Here is a 23,227-nt window from a genome sequence, read left to right on the forward strand (position 1 = left end):
TCACAGCTTGGTAAGCAGAAGTCATGGCTGTAGGACTATACAGCCTATACTTATGGATGTTTTCAGAGGATTTGCCTATAAGAAAAGAAAACCAAATTATAAATAGTTGTTATAATGTTAATTTAAAGATAAAATACTTTTTAATAATCTCAAAATGTTAAAACAGGTAAGTATTTTTCAAACACCCTGTACTTATTTATAGACCATGGAAATCACATGACGATCATGTGACCTCAGATAGCAGACGATGCAGGACCCCCCATGAAGCTTTTTTCTTTATTTGCAAAATTATTATTCATAGAGCTTTTAATTTTGAAACATGTAACAAAAGTATTAGTAAAAAGTTAAGTTTTATTCATTTCATTTTTAAAAGTAAATAAACTTACGTTTTTCTTGCGCATTTTGCAAAATTTTATAGTGTTCGATTAAAGTTAGGAACTAGGTAGTTTTATGAAATCCCGTGTGACGTCATTGCACTTCCGGCGGTGTCGCGGTAAACAAAAAACATAAAGTATCGAATTCAGGTCAGTATCGATTACACGTCAATCCACGATAGTATTTGTGATTTGTCCGTTGTTAAATCACTTTATGCTACCTTCAGAAGAGAAATCGAATTAGGTCACCGCAAATAGGGTGATGATTTTCATTATGTGGAATTTTCACTGCTTGCTAGACACAAAGCTAATCTTTTTAGAAATGTAGATTTTGAGCAGCTGCGTCCCAAACCATCTTTTGATCTTCCCCGGCAAAACACAAGTGCTGTTGGAGGTGAAGATTACAAAGGTTGGTTTTGAAACAAATACCATGGAACAAATGTCCACAAACATCAGCTCATAAATTGCAATGAAGGGGAGTAAAATCCGGTTTGCAAAACATATTTTTGCTACATATTGACAAACAAATATGAAGAAATTATCAGTCCAGGAATTCTGCTTGTCCTCATGCCAGTTTAATGGTAGTTGGGAAAAGTCATCTTTTGATAATGCACAAAATAATCTTTTTCTTTAATCGGTTTGGTCGATATTCTCTTGCTAAGTATTTGTAGAAATCCAAAAGTAATTACTTATCCCAAAGTTGATGAATACACTGTTGTCGAAGACTCCGTTATAAACTGTGTTTGTACTCATTAAGAAGCATTTTTTTGTAAATTGGTCAATATATGTTCCGGAAAAGCGAAAACACCAGCTAAATTCCTCTTATAGGGTGCTTTATTAAATAAAATTCCTTGATCTTCTAAAGAAACATCAATTGAAAATCCCAGTCTTAACAAATTACACAACAATATATTATTGTTACAAGGTCACAATGTTTACATGTTATTCTCTTATAAACAACGTATCTATCCTATCATTAATAGGAATCCTACAACCTTCAACTATTGAGCCTTTTAGCTCGTGTCCGTTTGTTAGTGGTATGCTACTTTTTTCCGATGAAGTCTAATCCTAAGGAGAGGTGTATTATTCTGGATTTGAATTTTCTCAAGGATTGATCAGGAGTTAATGATTTTGTTTCGAAGGATGAATATCTTAGTTCATATGTTGAACCGGTATATCCTCCAATAGATGACTTTAAGTCTCTTATTAAGGCCAAAGCCAAAGACTGTTGTTAATGTTTAAAGTTAGATCTGCATCGTGCTTATAGATATATAATTATTTGTCCATCCAGTTATTTATGTAGTTGGTTTCACTTGGAAAAAATATGTTTTCTTTAGTCTTATGCACTGGAGTTAAGTTCATCAACTCATATGTCAGAGGGACAAATGCTTTTGATTTTATGATGTTCAAATTTGTCGTGCATGCGTGCGTTCGTGGTGCGTGCGTGCGTCTGTGTGCGTGCGTGCGTTGGTGTGCGTGCGTTGGTGTGTGTGTGTTGGTGTGTGTGTTGGTGCGTGCGTGTGTGCGTGCGTGCGTGTGTGTGTGTGTGTGTGTGATAACTTAGATGGTGTTGAGAAAATGGATTTAGCTCATTTTGCTTTTTTTTATTAAGAGAGCTTTTTTCTATCTGGTATTGAAAAGGCTTTAGATAAAGCTTGTCTTCCTTTTGACACTATGGTGTTCGAGGTGTTTTATGCAATATCCCTTCTATGACCATTAAGATTGAAAAACTAACAGACATCAACATAAATCAAATCTTTAGTTTCATCCTGGTTAGAAAAGAATTTGGTTACTTTAAACAGATACAAATTTTGTTGGGTATACTCAATCTCGTTTGGGTTCGTGTTTGAATACGAAGGATGTTTATTTAATATGATTAAAAATAGGTTTAGAGAATGTCATGCTTGTTCGGCTATTTTACTTTTTGGTGAATTATAAGGTTTAAAACAAATTGATGTGGTTGGCATACATCTTTAAGTTTATTTTAGTGCTATTGCAGGCTTCACACCTTCTTTGAAGAAATTATCTTCCTTTCTTTCAAAGTAGCAGACTAGTGGATATGGTGTTCTTGTCGTTATTTTTGCCTTTTTGAGATTCCATTTGATTTTTTATTTTGCTACCTTCTTCATTGATTTTACGATTTTACTACCTTTTTCATTGATTTATCGATTTTGCTACCTTCTTCGTTGGTTTTAAGATTTGTTGACTAGTAATAATTATTGATATTGTATACATGTTTTGGTTCATGTCATTGATTTTTGGTGAGCTTAGACAAAAGCTCATTTATGTTTGCCAGTTTTTAAATATTGACATTTTAAATTTATAGTTTTTCTTGGATTTTGTTCTGTTCTGATAATTCTTACATTAAACAATGTATAAGTAATATTGAGTTTAGGTAAATTTAGCGTCATGCATAAATCAAATAATCAAATAAACAGTAAGGTACATTTATTTTGAGTATGTTCCTGGTTTAGAGATATTTATATTACCATTCTAGAATTTAATTCAAAATTATTTTGGTAATACATTTACATTCTTCACCTTTTTGTACCCTTTATCTCACACGAAATATCATAATTAGATTTGCATAACTACATATCTTTGCACAAATGTAACGACATGTTTTTGTCTACATATTATAGATTGCGCTATCATTTATGTTGACTATTCAACGTTATCTATATCATTGTTTACCGACTGTCGCAGTAATAAGGCGGTCATGTTTAACATTAACTTACTGACTGAGTTTTTGTAATGCATTTGTACCTGTTTGAATCTGGAGTAGTCTTTTAGAGTTCTAGGGATTTCAATATCAAAATACAAAGAAAACCAAAAGCTACTAAAAGTTTATATAGAGCGTGGTCTGACTGTTGTTAGATGTGCAGTCTGGCCTGGGATTTTTACTGGTGGTATATGTCTGATGTGCGGTCTGACCTGGTTTTTTACTAGTGGTATATGTTAAACACTTTCGGCTCCAGTAAGTTAAGGTTTAAGAGTTCGACTTGTTTCCTTTATCACTCTGTATTTATAACAATTTATAGAGAGAGTGAAAAAATCGAGAGAACCCTATGTGAATCTGAATATTGAGCTTTGCTATTAAATTAATTGAAAACAATCTCATTGCTTTTGATCAAGTATAAGGTAATCCAGTGATTATCAGATCGGGAGCCTTCGGTGAATTGGACACTTCTCGTGTGCTGCAAATTTCATACAAGTTTCTGATCTGAAGCAACACAGCATCTTGTCAGTTGATCACAATCTAAAGATATACAAAAACACGGAAACTGAGCAAATTGCTCGAGGAATGGACATAGGGTAGGTAACAACAATACGTATTCATAATGATTAATAGAGTTTGGAGTTTAACTTTTCGTGTAAATAAAGGACACTAGAAATTGTAGAAATTCGTGTGTTTTTATTTATTTATTTGTTTTGTTGATGATGTTGTTTTCTGAAAAAGTACCTGTGTAAAGTGATTATCTGTTAATAAAGTCTGACTAAGAATATATTTTTATTAAAAAAGGACATGATTATTTTAGAAAAAATACAAATGTCTTGTACATAACAATAGGACAGTCATTGTGAACAGATGAATGTTAAGGATACACAGGCAAATGCATGACAAAGAAACAACATTAAATTGATCTTATCACTCATGTCACGTTATAAAAGAAACAAAATCAATTTTCAGCATATTTGTCTATAAAGACATATAATACGGTTTTGAACGTAATTATATGAACTTATCTTAAACGAAATTAAAATATAGACGTATTCACCGAGTTATATTCAAACACACATCATTTGATTAGAACAAGCCTCCGAAGTTAAAATAACAACCATGGCGTATGGGTTTAGTTTGATACATGTTTAAGTCGTTCACTTGAAGCCCCGTAATACACTGCGATATATTAAGCGCGAAAACTAAATGTTTTAACGTGGCCCACTAGAACAACCTGTTTTTACTTTATAAGGAGAATTTGTTTCTGTTCCTGGGATTGCTTAGTGTAGTCATTTCAAGAAAATTAATATGATATTTGATTAAAAATTCAGAGAAAAGAAATAAAAATTATGTTTATTAATCCCTTTAGATAAAGTGCAGACCACAAGAAATCGTTATCATTAGGTTCGCACGCGATATTTACATGTATTTTCATGACATACACTAGGGTGAAATATAGCAAAATAGAGATGTGTGAAGATTGCGGCCTGCAATATTTTTTTCGTTTTGAAACGTTTACTAAATATGCAACCAAACTTTTTAACTCTTAAAGTTTTTTGTACGATGCAGATGATCTGGCATGCATATCAGGTCCTTGAAGAATTGAAGGCATCTAGTACTGGTAAACTACTTGACAGTTTGCCCAGGAACGATGCGGTGACTGACCTGTCTTCTGATGATTCCAAAGTGGTTTACCGCTTGGTCTGGAGGGTAAACTACTGAAATCACCATCAAATTGATATGACAGAAATTGGATAATGAAACGCTGATTAGCGCTTATTTTGTGTAAGATATGAAATATTCATCAATTATTTACTTTAAGCTAGCTAGCCGAGGAAGAAATTAATTCACGCTACATTTAATTATCGACTATTAGTATGATATATACATGAACGTTTTTTTAAAGACATTTCCTTTAGTGTGTGTTTTGTCGACTGCGTTGTAGGTAAATTGAAATTGATTTTGTCTGTAAACAGTCACAATAAATAGTCTGATCAATAATTGTTCGACTTCTGTTATCAGCGTATACGTTATCTCTGTCTGTACAATGTTGTATATTATTGGACATACCACGTGCACTTGATTAATTATATACCGGTTTTCACAAATAACCGTGCAACGTTCAAATGTTACTGTTGACATTCAATACTAATCCGGACACCGATACAGCTTCTGTTTACTTTTATATATTAAACTAGTGCACTAACGACGAATGGATTCCTCTACAGGCTGTGTTGTCCTGGTAACAGGGGGGTCTGGATTTTTAGGACAACATATCGTGGGACTACTTCAAGACCGTGCAGATCACGTGACTGAAATAAGAGTTCTTGATGTCATTCCATATGAAAATAAACTTGGTAAGTGTTAACATATAATTTAAGTATACATTTTTATTTCAGTTTTAACCCATTTGTTAAAATTTAGTAAAATACATTGATTAGACAAAGAAAAGTTTTAAATTACAGTTTACTATACAGTACGTTTATTCCTGAGTGGTTGCCTTTTTGAGACATCAGAGTTGCAGCCACTGTTTATCCCTGTGTGATCTTAAGAGGCGACTAAATAGGTTGGAATTACTATAATCTTCAGTATGTATTTCTTAGCTTTTGCAGGTGAGGTAATTTTGACCGCTGGTGTTGCTTTAAGTTTGTTACACCTGAGGTTAGTCAAAATCATTTTTCCTGTTTGGCGCCATATACATTGTGTTTGTGGGCCGTAAAACCAAACAAAACAACATATAGCTTTCTTTCTTCTACCTTAAAGCTGCACACCTCCAGATTAGCCAAAATATTTTAAGATATTCAATCTTTAGAAAATGTATTAAGATCTTAAGAAAAGTAAAAATATTCAATATTTAATTAATTTTTTACATTTACATGCTATGTGCGATTAATGACTGATTTTGCAATATCAATCGCTACAATTCTACAGCGTTACTTACGTAGTAAAAGATATTTATGTATATTTTGACCTCTTTTTTAGTAATAAACGTGGATTGTAAGTGCTATTTGCAAAGTGTAAATTACGTCTTTCGTTCATTTCACAAAATTTTACTTTTAAATAGTTATTCAAAATTTTCATGATATTTAGCATGAATCTGGAGGCATTTTGCTTTAATGTAGTTTACGTGCAGATATACATGTACATGTATATCATGTATGATGTCACATTTAGATAAAGTACTTGGATGTATCTTTTTCTCTTTTTATGTTCCCTTCTTATCCAAGACAGCAAAACAAAAAAAGTGAACACATTGTGCTATTTCCGTCGTTGATTAATAATTCATGCATATTTGCTCTTAATGCCCGATTCTCATCTAAAGCACTCATTTATTATACAAACAAAGGTCGTTTCTATAAAAAATAGAAAAAAGGGGAGGTCCCTTTTGAAAGTCCTTAACGGCAAACTTAAAAGTTGCGCGCTCGGTTTGAGTAAGACTGTCCATAGACGGTATTAGTAAATGCAAGCTAACGTCCACGCCCCGTATCACCGCATTTATGTGCACGTTTAACGTTGACTTGCATGCCTGCTTTTGATAATCTTAACAGTCTTATTTGAGAATTCGCTGAGCACTTTGCAATATACACATAGACATCATTATAACTTAAGACATGATAAACAAGGCCAACAAGGAAGGGCGGCGTTCAATGAACGCTATTTCTGTCACATCTGTTGGAAAGTCGTGTAAAGTACATATTTGATTTTAATGTGGAATAAACACATTAAATAAAGTAAACTTTTTTTCGAAGAGTTTAGAAACTGTATAAGCAAATTAAATTATGGAAGTCTAAATATTGTTCAAGTATTATATCAGTATGTGATTTTCATTATCGAAAATGATAATTATTTTTTCTTCAAATATGGTTGGCAAAGGGCGGAAAGTTGAAGTAAAAAAATCTGGAAACAAACTTGAATTTTTGATGGACATACCATGATGTTAGTGTCAAAGGTAAATGTGATGGGTGTGGAAAAAACCTTATGGTCTCATTCAGACTAAATGCTTAAAGGCACGTTATACGGCAGAACTCCATATTTTTTAATTCTTAAATGTGTTTAATAATGTTTGATTAATGTATTTAGATCATATTAGATGTTTAAGAAGTGAAAAAAGTAGCATTGAATGCCCGGTAATGTCCCATAAAGGTAACAGAATGTACAAAAGTGGTATTTTGACTTCCACAAGTGGACGGTAACTTGCACTTTCCAGTACCGTCCATGAACAGGCTCAATCAAACCGAGCCTGCAACATTTTCAATTTTGTCGTGTTGGGCTTTCTTTAGGGATTCTGTATTTATCTATTTTATGGTCACATCCGTGTTATTTGTGCCGTGTGGCGGCTGTAAAAAGTCTCCCCGTACATTTAATCAATGTTGTTATATTTTCGATCCTTGAAGATCGTTCAGCACGACATTATTGTTGTGCTTGTGGTATTTTTAGTTTCAACTTTTCGGCATTTTCTAGTTGGGTGGTTCCAATATTCCTACTTGAATAATGTTGAATCACCCTTAGGATATGTTGCCTGCTTTTTAAATTTGTCTTTTGACGTCTTATCTGTGATATGCAGGCTTCATAACCTCTGATCCCCTTTCAAAATACCATTTTAATTAGTTCCGCCCATTGTTTTCTCGTTTAGGGCACACGCATTTTATTACATGGGGACCATACGCCGCTTTTCATGGAATGGCACGGAAGTGTCACATTGAAGGTTCCATGATAACCGCTGAATGAATATATCTGCGGATGTTTCTAAATTCAAAATTTTACTATTTCATGTTTAAATGTTGAATTCTGCTTAAGCCGGTGCTAGGGGGCGTGGACGGTAACTTGCACTTTCCAGTACCGTCCATGAACAGGCTCAATCAAACTGAGCCTGCAACATTTTCAATTTTGTCGTGTTGGGCTTTCTTTAGGGATTCTGTATTTATCTATTTTTCCACATAGGAAACTGTAACAAGATACAAAATATAAAGGTTTTGAGAAATAAAAATGATAGCATTCCTAAAACATAATGGGCTTTTAACGTCAAGTTTTAAAACCTGCTTAGATGAAATACCATATCAAAGTAACCAATTCAAGGTCAATCAGATTAAAATCTGATATACTATCATAATAATATGGTCACAATTAGTGATATATCAAAATCAAATGACGGACAGTTCGTATGTTATCAGTATACGAGTACAAACTTTATTAATTACACATTGTACGTCAGTTCAGCTTGATAATGTATGTCATTAGATACGATATTTAGGTAAACATAGACATGAACCTTTCTCAGTTACAAATTATTTATCATTTTAGTGACTAGCCTGTCCGTGCTGTACCTTGTGCCCTGTCCCATTTTTGTTTGGGGTCCGTCTGGGCTCCTTGCCACTGGTTCTTGTTGCTGGGTGGTGTGGGGGTTGCGTTTATTGAACGCAGCCTTTCCTTGTTGATCTTGTTTATCATATTTTACGTTTGTTGTTTTGGACTTTCATTAGGGATTCTTATTAACTTTATTTCAATGAACGCATCCCCCAATACAACCCAGCACCATCAGTAAGGAGCCCATCACAAACAAAAACAGGAGATGACACAAGGGTAAAGCACGGATGAGCGCAAATCAAAATAGGAAGCTGTTAAAACATGCTTGGGATTCATTTTTCCTAATGACGAGAAAGAAATCTTAGAGTCAGGGTTTTCAGAACAGAACTTTCTATTGAGATTTTCAATATAATCTGTCAGAACCATTATCTGTTTTCCTTTCCCTTTCTTAGATTTTGTAATATCTTTCTTGTCAAGCTGTGTTGTACAATTATCAACTCTTTTATAAAAAGTATTTAGCACATGAATGTAGACTTGAAACTAAAATGTACTTCACTAATGAAGATGAGCGTACTACATTTCATAATGATTTACAACTTTATTGAATAATACGCTAAAATATGCCGTGATTTAGCGCAAGAAATACACTGGCAATTACAAAAGTTATCATAAAAACTCTATAACATCTTTTGAGTTATCAAAAAAAAACTCCAAACATTTGTATAATGCTGTATAAGTTTGTTAGCCGGAGCTTTATGTTTGCAATTTTGCATTATAATTAGGTAACTATGTATGGCAAGGATAAAGACCAGAAATAAACAGGTCCATACGTGCGAATTTGCAAATAATGTAGAAATTGTACTCAAAACTACCAGACTTTAAGCAATAGGCGACGAAAAATGGCCTTTGGGTTAGTTTTTGACACATAATGCAAGGGAAGCTTTATCATTAAAGTTTGATTTAGCACCTGAAACTAACTTTTTAAAGATGAAAATAAAATGTTTGACGAGTGTTTTAAGTATATACAAAAGTTTTACGACGAACTCCATTACCGTTACCACAAGAACCCCTGACAATTTATCATAAGAACTCCATCCCTCGTGTAACAGTTCCTCCGCCGTGTAAATATGAACAATGGTTGTTTCATATGAAAAGGCATTGGTAAGTTAAATGCATGTCAAATGAATTTGCATTCTTCATTTTTAGATTACGTTGAAAGAAAACCCGTTAAGCAGTATGTCGGAAGCGTGACTGACAAAGACCTAGTAATGAGAGCATGTAAGGGTGTTGACTGTGTAATGCACGTGGCAAGTATAGTGGATACATCACTTATTCCAGACGAAGAAAAGAGCTACAGGATAAATGTTAAAGGTAAAATTAATTTTGATAATAAAAAACGAAAACTAGTAGATGGTTCATTTACACTGCTTGCCCAGTACTGGTTGGTTCCGGAAACAGAAACAAAAGTGTGACTACGAACTACTAGCGGCCTTTACAATCGAACTAAGATAAATTAAGTATTAAACTAAGATAAAAATAAGCGTGTATGTTGACATGTCCCTTGACTTAAAGTGACATTATGCTCGTTTTTTTAAGTCAAATAAAACTAAATAATCTATTTCCAATTATTACTTTTAAAATGGTGATTCCTTAATAATTGTTAATTACAAAGAGCGGCATATTAAAATCGCACCGTGCGTCTGTCTGTCCGCGCGTCCCCACTTACTCAACATTCGTGTCCGGGCTCTAAGTTTGTCATGCATTGAGGGATTTTAAAATAATTCAGCACAAATGTTCTCCACGTCAAAATGATCTGTAGCGTCTGAGAATAAGGTCCCTACCTCAGAGGTCAAGGGCACGCTTACAGTTTGAAGGTTCACATTCTCACAATAAAAGTTTTAAGATACACACAATCGTGTCCAGACCGTAACTTTGTGAGGGATTTAAAATAACCTGACACAAAAGTCCAAACAAATCAAGATAATGTGTCCCTACCCTGATAGTTTGTAGGTAATCCTTCTCACAAGAAGAGTTAAAAAAATCACATTCGTGTGTGGACTGTACCTTTGTCATGTATTAATGGATTTGAAATAACTTGGCACATGTGTCTACCACATCAAGACGATGTGTCGCGTCTTTGAACATTGTCACTCCCTGAAAGGTCAAGGTCACAATTAAAATGTTCAAGGTACACATTAGTGTCAGGACTGTGAATTGGCATGCATGGATTTTTTTAAATTAGAACAAATGTCAAACACATCATGACGATGTCCACGTCTGAGACCCATCCCTAAGTCAAAGTTCAAGGTCAAACTTACAGTGTGAAAGTTTCACATTTTTACAAGCAGAGTTGAAAGGTACATACATTCGTGTCTGGACTGTAACTTTGTCGTGCATTTAAGGATTTATTTTAATTTTATTTTTCTATTCATAATACATTTCTGCAATACTTTAGAAACCTTTTCAAAGCATTCGTCTTTTTTATGGACAGCTCTTATTTCTTATTTTACAAATTGTTGCAAATACATACCTTGTGTTCTTGTTTTAGTTTGTCCATTTCTTTTAACCAAAGATCATCTAAATGTTATTGAATTATTAGTACCTGAAAGTTTACTTGGACTTGGTCCATTTAAGAATAGAATGGATACCAACATGAAATACGAAAATCCTTGATTACTTGATGTTATTAACATATTGTTCAAGGCACGGAAAACGTTATAGCAGCATGTTTAAAGAATGGAGTAAAGCGTCTTATATACTGTAGTTCGGCAGAAGTTGTGACTGGGTCAAGAAACATTTACGACGGTACTGAAGAAAATACAGATATAGAAACTGATCAGCTTTTCAAACCTTATGGTCCAACAAAAATAGAAGCCGAACGACTTGTGCTAGAAGCAAACAGTAAGCGGTTAACACCAACTTTTTAATGCGTTTTATAGAGTTGATGATTGATAGATAATTAACTTGGCGTTTCTTTGTTTATAATGCTAAAAGAACTAGTTTCAGTATCAGTTTTTTATTAAACCAAGGCATATAATATGCAACTGGTTATAACAAACAAACAAACAAGAAAAATAACAGGCAAAAATCACCAATATCACAATAAAAGAATACAATTATGGCTAGCTAAATAAACAATTCAACTACTGAATTCAAACAACATGTATTTTACATTCTAACAAATGGGAACGGAGAATGAGAAGTATTAATTGTCTTAATTTAAACATAATGTTTTTACAAAATAAAGATAATTTTAGTAGAATCTTTTTATCACAACTATTCATTAATCTGTCAAGTTTAAAAATATTTGGATGAATATAAAACCTAGGAAGAAGAGATTTAGGATAGTTCAGATGACGACTGAAGCAATAATCTAATACTAACTATTCAGTTGCACTGTTTCTTAATAACAAAATATGATAAACAAATTTGTAATATAGCAAATGCTTTTTGGCAATTACAATTTCATTTATTGTTTCTGTTATCTACACATGTAAATCAAGTTAATACTAAGATTTTAAGACAAGTAAAAAGATTCAAGATTCAAGTAATAATGTCCATGTTATGTACAATTAATGACTGTACTGCAGTACTAGTATTAATAATAATATTCCTACTACCTATTTAACGCAGGTAGATATAATTTGCATATTTTGACATCTTTTAGCTCGTACGTGGATTGTAGAAGCCGTTTGCAATGTGTAAATACATGTTCAATATTTTCAAGAAAATAAGCAAGAATCTGGAAGCATGTGCTGCTATTAAGTATTTAAAAACGACCCTTGAGGAAATGAATTCACAACATGAAAGTAGCTATATTTTAGATGTGTTATCCACAATTACATCTGACAAAATATTTGTTTTAGCAAATTCAATATCATCAAATTGTTTTACAGGCAGTCGTTTGAAAACGCTTTCTTTGCGGCCAGTTGTCATGTATGGCGAATTAGAATGGAGGTCATTAGGCTTAACGGTGACTGGATTCCTTGCAAAAACTTTTGGATCTTACGTGCAAATTAATTGCGGAAAAGGACTTTCTGAACATGTTTATGTTGGAAATGTTGCATGGGGATTCGTTTGTGCAGAAATTAACCTCTATCAAGACAAAGTCGACAAAGAATCGATAGGGAGAGCGTACTTTCTAGCCGATGGTTCTCCTAGAACAAGCGTGTGTTCTTTCATGGAAGATGTTATGAATGAAATTGGATTGAAGCCCATTGCAATGCCCTTGCCAGTATGGTTTTTCGTCAACTCATTATATATTTTGTATTTGATCCTTAGCGTCATATCAATAGTATATAGAGTCAATTTCTTTGTGGGAATTCCACCTTTTCAGTGTTTAGAGAGAATATTTCTGTTTAGATATAAAAGTGCTACTGAAAAATTGGGCTATATTCCAATTTACAGCTATGTGGAAGCCAAAACAAGAACGGTAAATTATTTCAACCCATATGTCACATCAAAAGGTTAAGGGTAAAGTGACGTGATGTGCCATGTACTCATTACGCGTTTATATGTTTTCAGTGCCAATGACGGTAGTAAAACGCACCTGATGGGCTAGAACATTATGCAAAAGATATACTCAAATTTTATAAGTTGATTTCTTTCATATGTATTTATTTCATTTTTATTGTTTTTATACTAAATTCCTGCTTGTGGTATTTGTACACGAGTTCATATTTTTGTGGGTTTTTTTTGTTTTATAAATAAATATATTGGCCTTTTTTACAGTTTAAATTTAAAATTATAGTTTTAAAACTAAAAATGGTCGAAACTACAAAAGAAATTGATTGAATTGTAAAATAAAAAAGGTGTATCTTTAATAGGTCGTGATCAATCTCGTTATTGAAAGTCTTGACTAATTTTTCTTATGCTCAATTAATTCTCTAAAAAAGACATTTTATTAATGGAAAATATTGTAATAAATCGCACTGGTTTGGCGAAGAATGACTATTTTGTTGATAGAATAATTATGCGTATGGCAATCTTACAATTTCCTTGAATCCTTATCTTAAAAACTGTGTTAAAATGTTATTATGATGATCGAAGTGTAAACGGAGAGTTTTACTTCACACAAATGATGAATTATTGTCTTAATCATCAGACAATCCTATCGATATCCTATAATCAATCATGATTGTACAGAATTTTATTAATGAAAATCTTGATATTCTCACATATTATCATAAGAATGATATAAACAACAATTGAATAACATATTTAACCTTTAGGAAAGCTGGAGGCCGCTTTTAGATTTTTTTAATTACATAATTCATATTTTTATTATTGTCATTTTCCTCCAAATAGATAAGTAGAAGCGTATTGTGAATTTTTGTGAAATTTTGTTCATCATCTTTTACAACGAACCAAAGTGATCAGTTGACATTATAGAAATTATAAGTCTTGATCTCTCTCTCTAAGTACATGAGCTTTGAGACTATTTTATTCGTTGTATGTTGCAACGAGTTAAAGTGATAAAATAACATTACACATTTACATATGTAATTTATTTGATTTCCTAGCACATACTTATCTATTGAAATAAATGTATTTTGATTTACTGTTTTCTTTCTTTTGATTGTTTTTGTATCGCCTGTTACAGTGTAGCGGCGACATATAGGGACCCTTTCTATCTCGTCTGTCTGTCCATTTATCAAAAAACTTGTCCAGACTATTCCTAAAGAACCACTGGTGCAATTTCATCCAACTCTTCAGAATCGAGTCTAGTTGTGCATATCGTAAGCAATGTTTTTGTCAGAGTTTTAGTCTTTTATATAACGGTTTAATTTTTATTTATTTTTTAAGAACCGGAAATATTTATGCAATTAAAGCAATTTGAATGAAACTTAAAAGGATTGATAGCTACCTCAAGTAGTTGTGCAAATTTAATGGGTTTTTCAGTTAAAAAAAATTGTTATCATCAGGCGATACATGTGATTCCTGATCGCTCTTGTTTTTAATTGAAACTCAAATATAATCTGTATCAAATGATAGGGCAAACTGAGCAGAACATTCTAGTTATAGATATAAAAATGCTAACGCTGTGAATCGATGCTTAACATAATAAGAATATTTACAAACAAATAAACTTCATCTTTTGTAATGAAAATTGAATATATTTTACTCGTCACGAATAGTGTTTTCACTACAGTATAATCTTTTATATGGCTAATTAGCGCCTCTAGTGGGTAAAGGCAGTCTCAGAACCAAAACAAGAAAGATTTGCATTTCAAAGAAAATGTTTAAACTTAGACTCATTAGATTTCTGAAAAGCAATAAAGCGGAACATGATCACCTCATGGATTTAAGCGCGTGCCAATGTAGTTCTTAATTATTCTCATGAAAAATCAATGCAATTAATATCTTAAGTCTACAACTTAAGATAAAAATGCTCATAAAACGGTCTTAAGTTAGTCCTAAGGTTGATCTTACACCCTATGACCTAGTATACATTAAGGAATTTCTATGAAACATGTCGCTGCGAATCCGGAGTCCGAGTCTCGACTATGCCTAGTTCATGTTTCTTGTAACTATGGAAAGAAAATGAAAATTTCAACATTGTAATGCTATAAAACATTTTCTTATAATCATTAAAATCAGGTTAAAGCGAAAACTAGAAGAATAATCAGATACTAGTAATCACTTAATCTCTACATGAGTAATTATCTTATAAAAATGCTTTTACTTCAAAATGAAAAGGTAAAAAATTATTTCCCCTTTTTTCGACTTGTAAGTATTTAATCGTACCAATCTAGCCAAATTAATATTTATTTACATAATGCTTGTTTCAGTTTATTTTTTTCAAAAGGAAAAATGGGACGAATACTATGTTGTGCGAAATATGACACATGTTTTGCAATATTTGAAAAGTCTTCAACATAAATATTTGAATAATTATGAGGGCTTTGCAAATAATATTTTGATGACGTCTTGAAATATTCTGCTTCGTCCACATAGAAAAATTAATATGTTTCTTGCTGTTGGCAGATGTAAGAAGGCGATGTCGGTTTACCTTTGAGATATACATACAAAGATTGTTCTACATGATCCCTTACATGCACAGATCCGCCTGTGTTTTTTTTAAAGTATGTTAAGGAAAGAAAATGAACAATAGGATGTATTGCAAAGAGTTTAATCAATTTATCATCATCAACAACCAAATTAAATAAAGCTTTAATATGGATGAAATGAACTGAACAAATTAAACCAAAAGAAAAATAAGAAAAATAAATATGGAACAAATGAACGAAGCAATGGAAAGTAAATAATGCATACTGCAAACATAGTGATAAGCCGTTCCTTACATCATAGAAGATCAGTTTACAAACTACAAACAGAAAAACAACTTTTGGTTTATCACTTATTTGAATGCTCATCGACTCTAGATATTTAGCGGAAATGCTGTCTATAATTGATTTAATGAAAAACAAAGTTGAAATATTTCATAACCATTACAATTATGGAGGCATGCTGCTTTTACCATCATGTCTGATTCATATTCATGGAGATTACAATCGGCATATACCCAACTTTATTACAAAGTATAATAATATCGTATTCCATTACATCAGATTTGCGAAATTCTTGACTGAAATAGATGACATATGAAATGATTGCACTATGATACAAATATCACAATAATTGGCTACTATATAATCTAAATTTTCTGTCGACGTTTCATTGATTTCACTATTTGAGTACATCAATGTTAGCTTTGTTCCTGGATAGTAAGAGCACGTAAACGATTCCTCAATAGCTCGATAAATTCTTGCAAAAGTTCTGAAAAACAAAAGAAACACTGCTTGTTATTTGTGATAATAATAAGTAACATATTTATAAAGAAAAGCGTTAGTTTGAATAAGCCTGTTGTATGAATAGAAGTGGTAAATGGAAGCTACCGTCAACATGTTCGGACCGTAGTATTAGGTGGAAGCTACTCTCAACATGTTCGGACAGTAGTGTTAAATGGAAGCTACCGTCAACACGTTCGGAAGGTAGTGGTAAATGGAAGCTACCGTCAACACGTTCGGAAGGTAGTGGTAAATGGAAGCTACCGTTAACATGTTCGGAAGGTAGTGGTAAATGGAAGCTTTCGTCAACATGTTCGGACGGTAGTATAAGGTGGAAGCTACTCTCAACATGTTCGGAAGGTAGTGTTAAATGGAAGCTACCGTCAACATGTTCGGAAGGTAGTGGTAAATGGAAGCTACCGTCAACATGTTCGGACGGACGGTAGTATTAGGTGGAAGGTACTCTCAACATGTTCGGACGGTAGTGTTAAATTGAAGCTACCGTCAACATGTTCGGACGGAAGTGTTGACTGGAAGCTCCCGTCAACATGTTCGGAAGGTAGTGGTAAATGGAAGCTACCGTCAACATGTTCAGACTATAATTTTAGATTACAGAGGTTTAGGCAAGAATGCTTGAATGCTAAAATAGATAAAATAGAGACTCTTAGGAAAGCACAACACAACAAAGTTGAAACTGTTGGAATCTTGGTTTGATTAAACCTGTTAATAATGGTTGTGGTAATTTATGCAAGCTAAGGCCAGAATATTAAAAATATATGGCTTAGATACCAGTGGTACGGGTAAGTCTCTTGATAACTTTGTCGGTATTAAAGTTACATTGAGGTTTTTTCTTCCTTAGCATATTGTTTAGAAATAAGTTCTGCATAAGATAGCTTCTGTAGTGTTTTTTATCTTTTGATTACTTTCAAAAATTCATAACTTTTGTTCAGTATCCTCTACAAAAAAAAAAGAAATCCAACCAGGTACAAAGAAATTAATTGATATAACAGTTTTTTTACTTTCATAATTTGCTGACTTTACCTAATCGACGAAGATCACTATCTTGAAGATATCCTCGTATAAGAAGTTGCTGGTAGTATCTTTCAATTTGTTCCAATTCGTGAATACTATGTCTGATATTAGCAAGTGAAGGGCGTTTTCTAAGTTTAATGTTATCCCCATTATCCGTGTCTGTTGGTCGTGTTGATACACTTGGAATTATTGCACATAAAATGATAAGCATAGAGGAAACGAGGATTAAGTTATGCTGCAATAAAAATAGATACCAATATTTGTTATATGCATTGATAACATTGTTCAAATGAAATGAATGTACTGTTAATGTTGCCGAAGCCACGAATTTAATTACTAATTAATTTAATAAGATGACAAAAGAAACAACACCATTCGTTATGTCTGAAAAAGAAATATTTGAAGAACTATCCAAAGCAAGTTTTGCAGTATTCAAAAAGATTTATTTATTTAATGATTGCAAGTATTATTTTATATTTTTCTTTAGCTGATACAATTAATGATAAATATTTTACAATGTATTAGGCAAAAGCATCTTTATGTTTTTTGTAAAGGCAAAAGCATCTTTCTATTTTTTTTTTGAAATTCATTGCAATTGTTCTTAGTTTGTTCAAGCAATACAATTTGTATAGTTTGTAAAGGCAATAGCATATTTACATTTTTGTTAATACATGTACATGTACCATGCAATATTTATATTCTTTGTTTAGGCAAAACAATATTTAAAGTTTTGTTTAGGCAATACTGTCTTGGCTTTTTATTAAGGCAATGACATATTTATATTTTCATTTAGGCAATAAAGTATTTCTATTATTGTCAAAGCAATACAATCTTTACCTTTTTGTTACACCAATAAAATCTTTAAAATTTTTGTCAAAGCAATACTCATCTTTATATTTTTGTTAAGACAATGCAATCTTTACATTTTTGTTAAGGGAATACTATCTTAATATTTTGTTTAGGCAATACTATCTTTATTTTTAATGCAATTAAATCTTTATGTTTAAATACAATACAATCTTAGGAACCTGTGTCAGTAATAAACAAAGTAAATTTCCTCTTTCTGCCATTAAACAAGATAGCATTATCGTATTACTTGATATCTTCTATATTAAAAGCACACAGCTAATTTTAAATGATAAAATAAACTTAATTCATGACGTTTTATAAAAAAAAAAATTAAAACTTTGCGAGTTTATTGTCTCCACAAACTATGTATACTTTTGTATGTCAAGTAGATAAATTGTAATAGAAAAAAAGATTTTAAATTATAATAGAAAAGCATTAAATATCAGCATATTTGTCATATGAGTAAATCGTACATTTTTACGTTACTTGTAACAACAAAAATGATTAGATCAACCCACGCCAATTCCATATTCCATCAACATATTGCATACATACAAAACTTCCATATATTTAGCATCATCAAATTGAATTATTGAAAAAGTTTAAAGTATATAATATCTAAGATTTAAATTTTACATTTTAAAATCCTATTTGAAAATGTTTTCGATTTAAATAATTTAATACAAACCTGCATTGATAGTTTGAATTTTATAGTTTCCATGGCTTCGAATACTTTGGAATGAACCAGTGAATTCCCATCTAAGCATGAGAAACGCTCATTATATATTATCGAATATCATTTTAACACCACTGTTAATATGAGGAACGACAACTTACCTGAGAAAAGCAATATCTATTGGTTATCAGATTGCATCCAGTTGAAACTCGAGTAGGGAAATCAAATAATCAAAAAATTATGTCTGGTCTGTTATATTTGCGCCGGTTTACTCAATTCCTTTAAATAGGGACCTCCGAAGCCAATTTATTTTTTGACGCTTAATTTGGATCACTCGCCCCTTATATCTTTGATTTTAAACCCCGCACGATACTTTGGACATTTGACGTGATTAAGTTACCCGCCTAGAATTTGATCGTTTATCATCTTTATTAGTATGCCCGCTATTGCCTGAAATAATTTCCGGAGGACCTAAAATCTTCCAACGCTAGCTTGCAAATGTTGTTATATCATGTTCACCCAGCCATTTGTTATGACAGGTTACTGCTTATATGGTCCGAAGTTCTATCTAGTATATTATGTAGTATATATAGTATATTTCTAATTAAATTGAGACATCTTTACAGTAAAATAATCAATAACAAACGCATTATTTATTCATAAAATGAATTTTAGGCATCAGTTTATTAATTATCTTTATTCAATGTATAACGTTACTATCATTTGATTGACAAAAACATTTATTTTAGTAAAAATGGTATGTGTAAAGAGAAAAGGGCTAAGTTTGTTAGTTATACGTAATACTAACACCAAAAACAATAAAATATGAAAAAGATCGTCAAGGAACACAACCCCCACTAAACCTAGCAACAAACGACTACCGGCAAGGAAACCAGCAGACCTTTTTTAAAAACGTATGTATTAGTTATATGCTCTTCAGTTTTGTGTTGTTATAAATGTTGTTAACATTAAACTTCTACAATTTAATAGTAAATGTATGATTCAATTATTCGTACAGTTTACGATCTTGTACTTTTAATATAAAAATAGTACGAGCATTTGAAAAAAGAAACATCAACAAAACAACAGAAAATAAGATAATTTACATGTAATTACTTTTCTACCTAACATACTTTATTCAAACCGAGAAGATCAAGTTGAAACGATCATTATTTCATGGCAAAATTATGACAATTGAAAGTACTTTATAAAAGCTAATAATTTTTTACGTGCATATTTTAGTGTTAAACTGATCATGAACGAATATATTAGAGACAGATGTTCGACCGATTACTGTCACATTTGCCAACAACACCCATATCTGCTGGATTCATGTTATAAGCACATTTTCACTTGAATGACGTATTACTTTATGTCCATCCTTTCATGATTTTTTACTAAGGTTAACGTGAAAGGTGATAATCGTAGCCATTGCACCGTATTCACTAAGTTCTATATTTCATAATTTGCGACTATATTAATTGATCGTTACTTACATATTATGATCATTACTAGTGACAATCGTCACAATTATATCTTTGTGCGAAACTGGGGTGCCTCCAGACTTTACATTATAAATACAAATAAACAGATCAATGATTTATAATAGATTATTTATAGATATGTAAGAAACAAAATTTATTAGGGTCACATATATACTTACTTTTTTCCTTCATAAAAGTAGAAAATTGTTGTCATTTATTATAGCATCATTTTTGACAATTTTTTTGTTGTTGCTTTTTTTGTCTGTAGATCAACAGAATAAAAAATGAAATAACTTTAATAATTTTGTAATGAACTAGCTAATATATACGTTTCGATTGTTCTTCAAAAAACGTTGACAAAATTGGCTCGATATGAAGTCTTGCAAAAAAAAAACAATTCAATTAAGCAAAGTAATATTATAAAACGCACAATCAAGTCATGATACATACCTTATTTAATTTAATTTGCTTAAAAAACATACGCTAAAGTACACAATGAAAATAGAAATGATTCAGACATATGATGACATTCAAGCAAAATACATGACAGACACCAGATAATTCATAATATTCGTAATATTATATATATGCTTAAGCAAAACGATCTTGAAAAAAAACTTAAAATACACAAAAATTTTCCTTTTTCTGCTATTCAAATAAATTACTTTTAATATGATTTCAATCGTATTTTTTACATAAAACAAAATTAGTCTACAGTGGGCATTATACGTTAGTATTTCAATTGTTGATAAAAAGTATTAAAAACAATAGAAATGTATCATTGGATATTCTTATAAAAATATTACTTATTACTTATAAAAATAAATGTTGATAAAGTTCCAAGTGATATAGTTCGAACATTTATTTGACGAATAATAATATTTTGTTCTATTTGTTCGATTTATGATCTGCTATAAAGATTAAACATGTATGTAATATTGGATCATGAATGTCACACTTGCCAGACACATTTTTATACCGGTATAATTCTTTCGTGGTTTGTATTTATGTCTGATACTTATTACTGTCAACGTTATCATTTCTTGTATAACATACCTTCCCCTTCCAATTCACTTTAAAGTCTCTGCTTTTTTTGTTCATAAATCTCAAAAATGTATCCCATGTCAAAGATCTGTCTAGTACAAACATAACGGTTATGCATTGTTCTAGGAAATACTGTATATATATTTTTTCAAAAGTATAAACTGAAACTTTGCTAATGTATGCAATGTAAAAGACTTCAAATGGACCAAATAAACATTTCATTGCATCAAACGTGTATTTAATGTGCTAACATGTATTCATCTTTAAAAATATTTCTTTTGAGCATATTGTAAAGAGGTGTTAACCTATATAACTGGAGGCAGAGAATAAACAGGTTTGAACCCATATAATTGGAGGCAGATAGTTAAAAGGTGTGAACCCATACAACGAGAGGCAGATTGTGAACCCATAAAACTGGAGGCAGATAGTAAAAAAAAGTGTGAACCCATATAACTGGATGCAGATAGTAAAAAATGTTAGAATCTATCTAACTTGAGGCAGATAGTAAAAAAGATGTGAACCCATTGAACTGGAGGCATAATTTAAAAAAGAAGTGAATCCATATAACTGGGGGTAGATAGTAAAATGTGTGAACCCATATGACTGGAGGCAGAATGTGAAAAATGTGTGAACCCATATAACTGAAGGCAAAATGTGAAAAAGCATGAATCAATATAATTGGGGGCAGCTGGTGGCAGATAGTAAAAAGGTGTGAACCCATTTAACTGAAGGCAGATAGTAAAAATAAGAAATTCCAGAAGGCAGATTATAAAAGGTTCATGTTCTTTTACAGGGGATCTAAGAAAAACGTATGCTTTTTACGGCTGAATATCGGATTATTAATGAAATTTGCAATCAATATTATGTGACTTATTTTACAGCTCATTTCATATCTAACAATGTCATAAATATTGTGTTAATTTCCTGTTGAAAAAAACTAAATTGCTATCACTTATAAAGATTTTTTGAAAGACGTGTATCGTACAGGATGTCGAGCAGCATCGCTAAATACGATAACTTAACGAGTTATATAATTAAGATTAGGAAAATGAAATTGGCATGAAGACATAAATTAGATTCCTTTGTTCTGAATGTTTTCCTTTTAAAAAATTGTTACATATTTTATACAATACAACTTATTGTTTTCGAGTCGAGATTCTGTGAGAGTTCTTACAACCAAACCAGAGTATCTCAAATTATGCTTATTACATCAGTAAATTACCTTGATAACAGCTTTAAATAGTTTTCGAGAAACATTTTATTTAATATTTTATTTAAGTCTCATTGTTGTACAATTCATAACATCTATACATAATATACATTGCACATAGCCTTTCTAAAGCCGAATTTTAAGAGACTACTAAGCATTATGTACAGACTTAAACAACATTTCTAAACCAAATATTTAAATTACCAGGGGTAACTGATACAGGTTATTTAAGAAAAACACTAAATGCACTCGAGTTGAAAGCAGCATAAAAGTTGTATCACCACATAACACTAGTAGAAAACAGATTAGATAACAATTTCTAACACAGTGTAAAACCTCAACATACATGTAAATGTCATGTCGCCATAAATTTGTACTTGTCAATATATTAGTGTTATAATTATGTAAATGGATACTGGTAGATACCTTACAATCACTCTGAAGTAAGAACGAGTGGTTCTAGCAATTATTACATTATTTCCAATTAATGGCGTCATACAAAAACATGGTGTTAATATTATTGTCGCCAGGAAAATAAATAACCACAGGAACTTTTGAATTTCTGTTCTTGAAGGTTTATGCGCCTACCTCCTTTCGAGCAAAGAATCTTAGGTTTTTACCGTAATAAGCCGTTTTTCCTGGAATGACACAAATTTTTAACATTGAATATTCCATGAATACGGCAGTAAAAACTCAAATAAATGTTGAGTTTTACTTAACCTGGTGTCCGGGACTGAGATGT

At 31.8% G+C, this 23,227-nt stretch overlaps 2 protein-coding genes across 3 annotated transcripts; one reads left to right on the forward strand and one right to left on the reverse strand.

Moving 5' to 3' along the window:
• Nucleotides 1–5,186: 5,186 nt before the first annotated feature.
• LOC132759420 (3 beta-hydroxysteroid dehydrogenase/Delta 5-->4-isomerase type 4-like) lies at nt 5,187–13,960 on the forward strand. 2 transcript variants are annotated; one of them, XM_060751182.1, is made up of 5 exons: nt 5,189–5,453; nt 9,607–9,771; nt 11,104–11,301; nt 12,297–12,634; nt 12,925–13,960. In XM_060751182.1, the coding sequence occupies exons 1-5, from the start codon at nt 5,309–5,311 to the stop codon at nt 12,931–12,933; spliced, it is 855 nt and encodes a 284-aa protein (XP_060607165.1). In that variant the 5' UTR covers nt 5,189–5,308; the 3' UTR covers nt 12,934–13,960. The 2 variants fall into 2 exon arrangements, with proteins under 2 accessions (XP_060607164.1, XP_060607165.1); XM_060751181.1 differs by having other exon boundaries at nt 5,187–5,453; nt 12,297–13,960.
• A 2,006-nt stretch (nt 13,961–15,966) lies between these two features.
• LOC132759426 (uncharacterized) lies at nt 15,967–18,835 on the reverse strand. The gene is made up of 3 exons (XM_060751193.1): nt 18,760–18,835; nt 17,232–17,457; nt 15,967–16,179 (listed from the first exon to the last, which is right to left on the reverse strand). The coding sequence occupies exons 1-3, from the start codon at nt 18,790–18,792 to the stop codon at nt 16,109–16,111; spliced, it is 330 nt and encodes a 109-aa protein (XP_060607176.1). The 5' UTR covers nt 18,793–18,835; the 3' UTR covers nt 15,967–16,108.
• Between the last annotated feature and the right edge of the window lie 4,392 nt (nt 18,836–23,227).

This window comes from Ruditapes philippinarum, unplaced genomic scaffold (assembly GCF_026571515.1).
Source record: "Ruditapes philippinarum isolate M1 unplaced genomic scaffold, ASM2657151v2 ctg2377_1_1_1_1, whole genome shotgun sequence".
Taxonomy (NCBI): domain Eukaryota; kingdom Metazoa; phylum Mollusca; class Bivalvia; order Venerida; family Veneridae; genus Ruditapes; species Ruditapes philippinarum.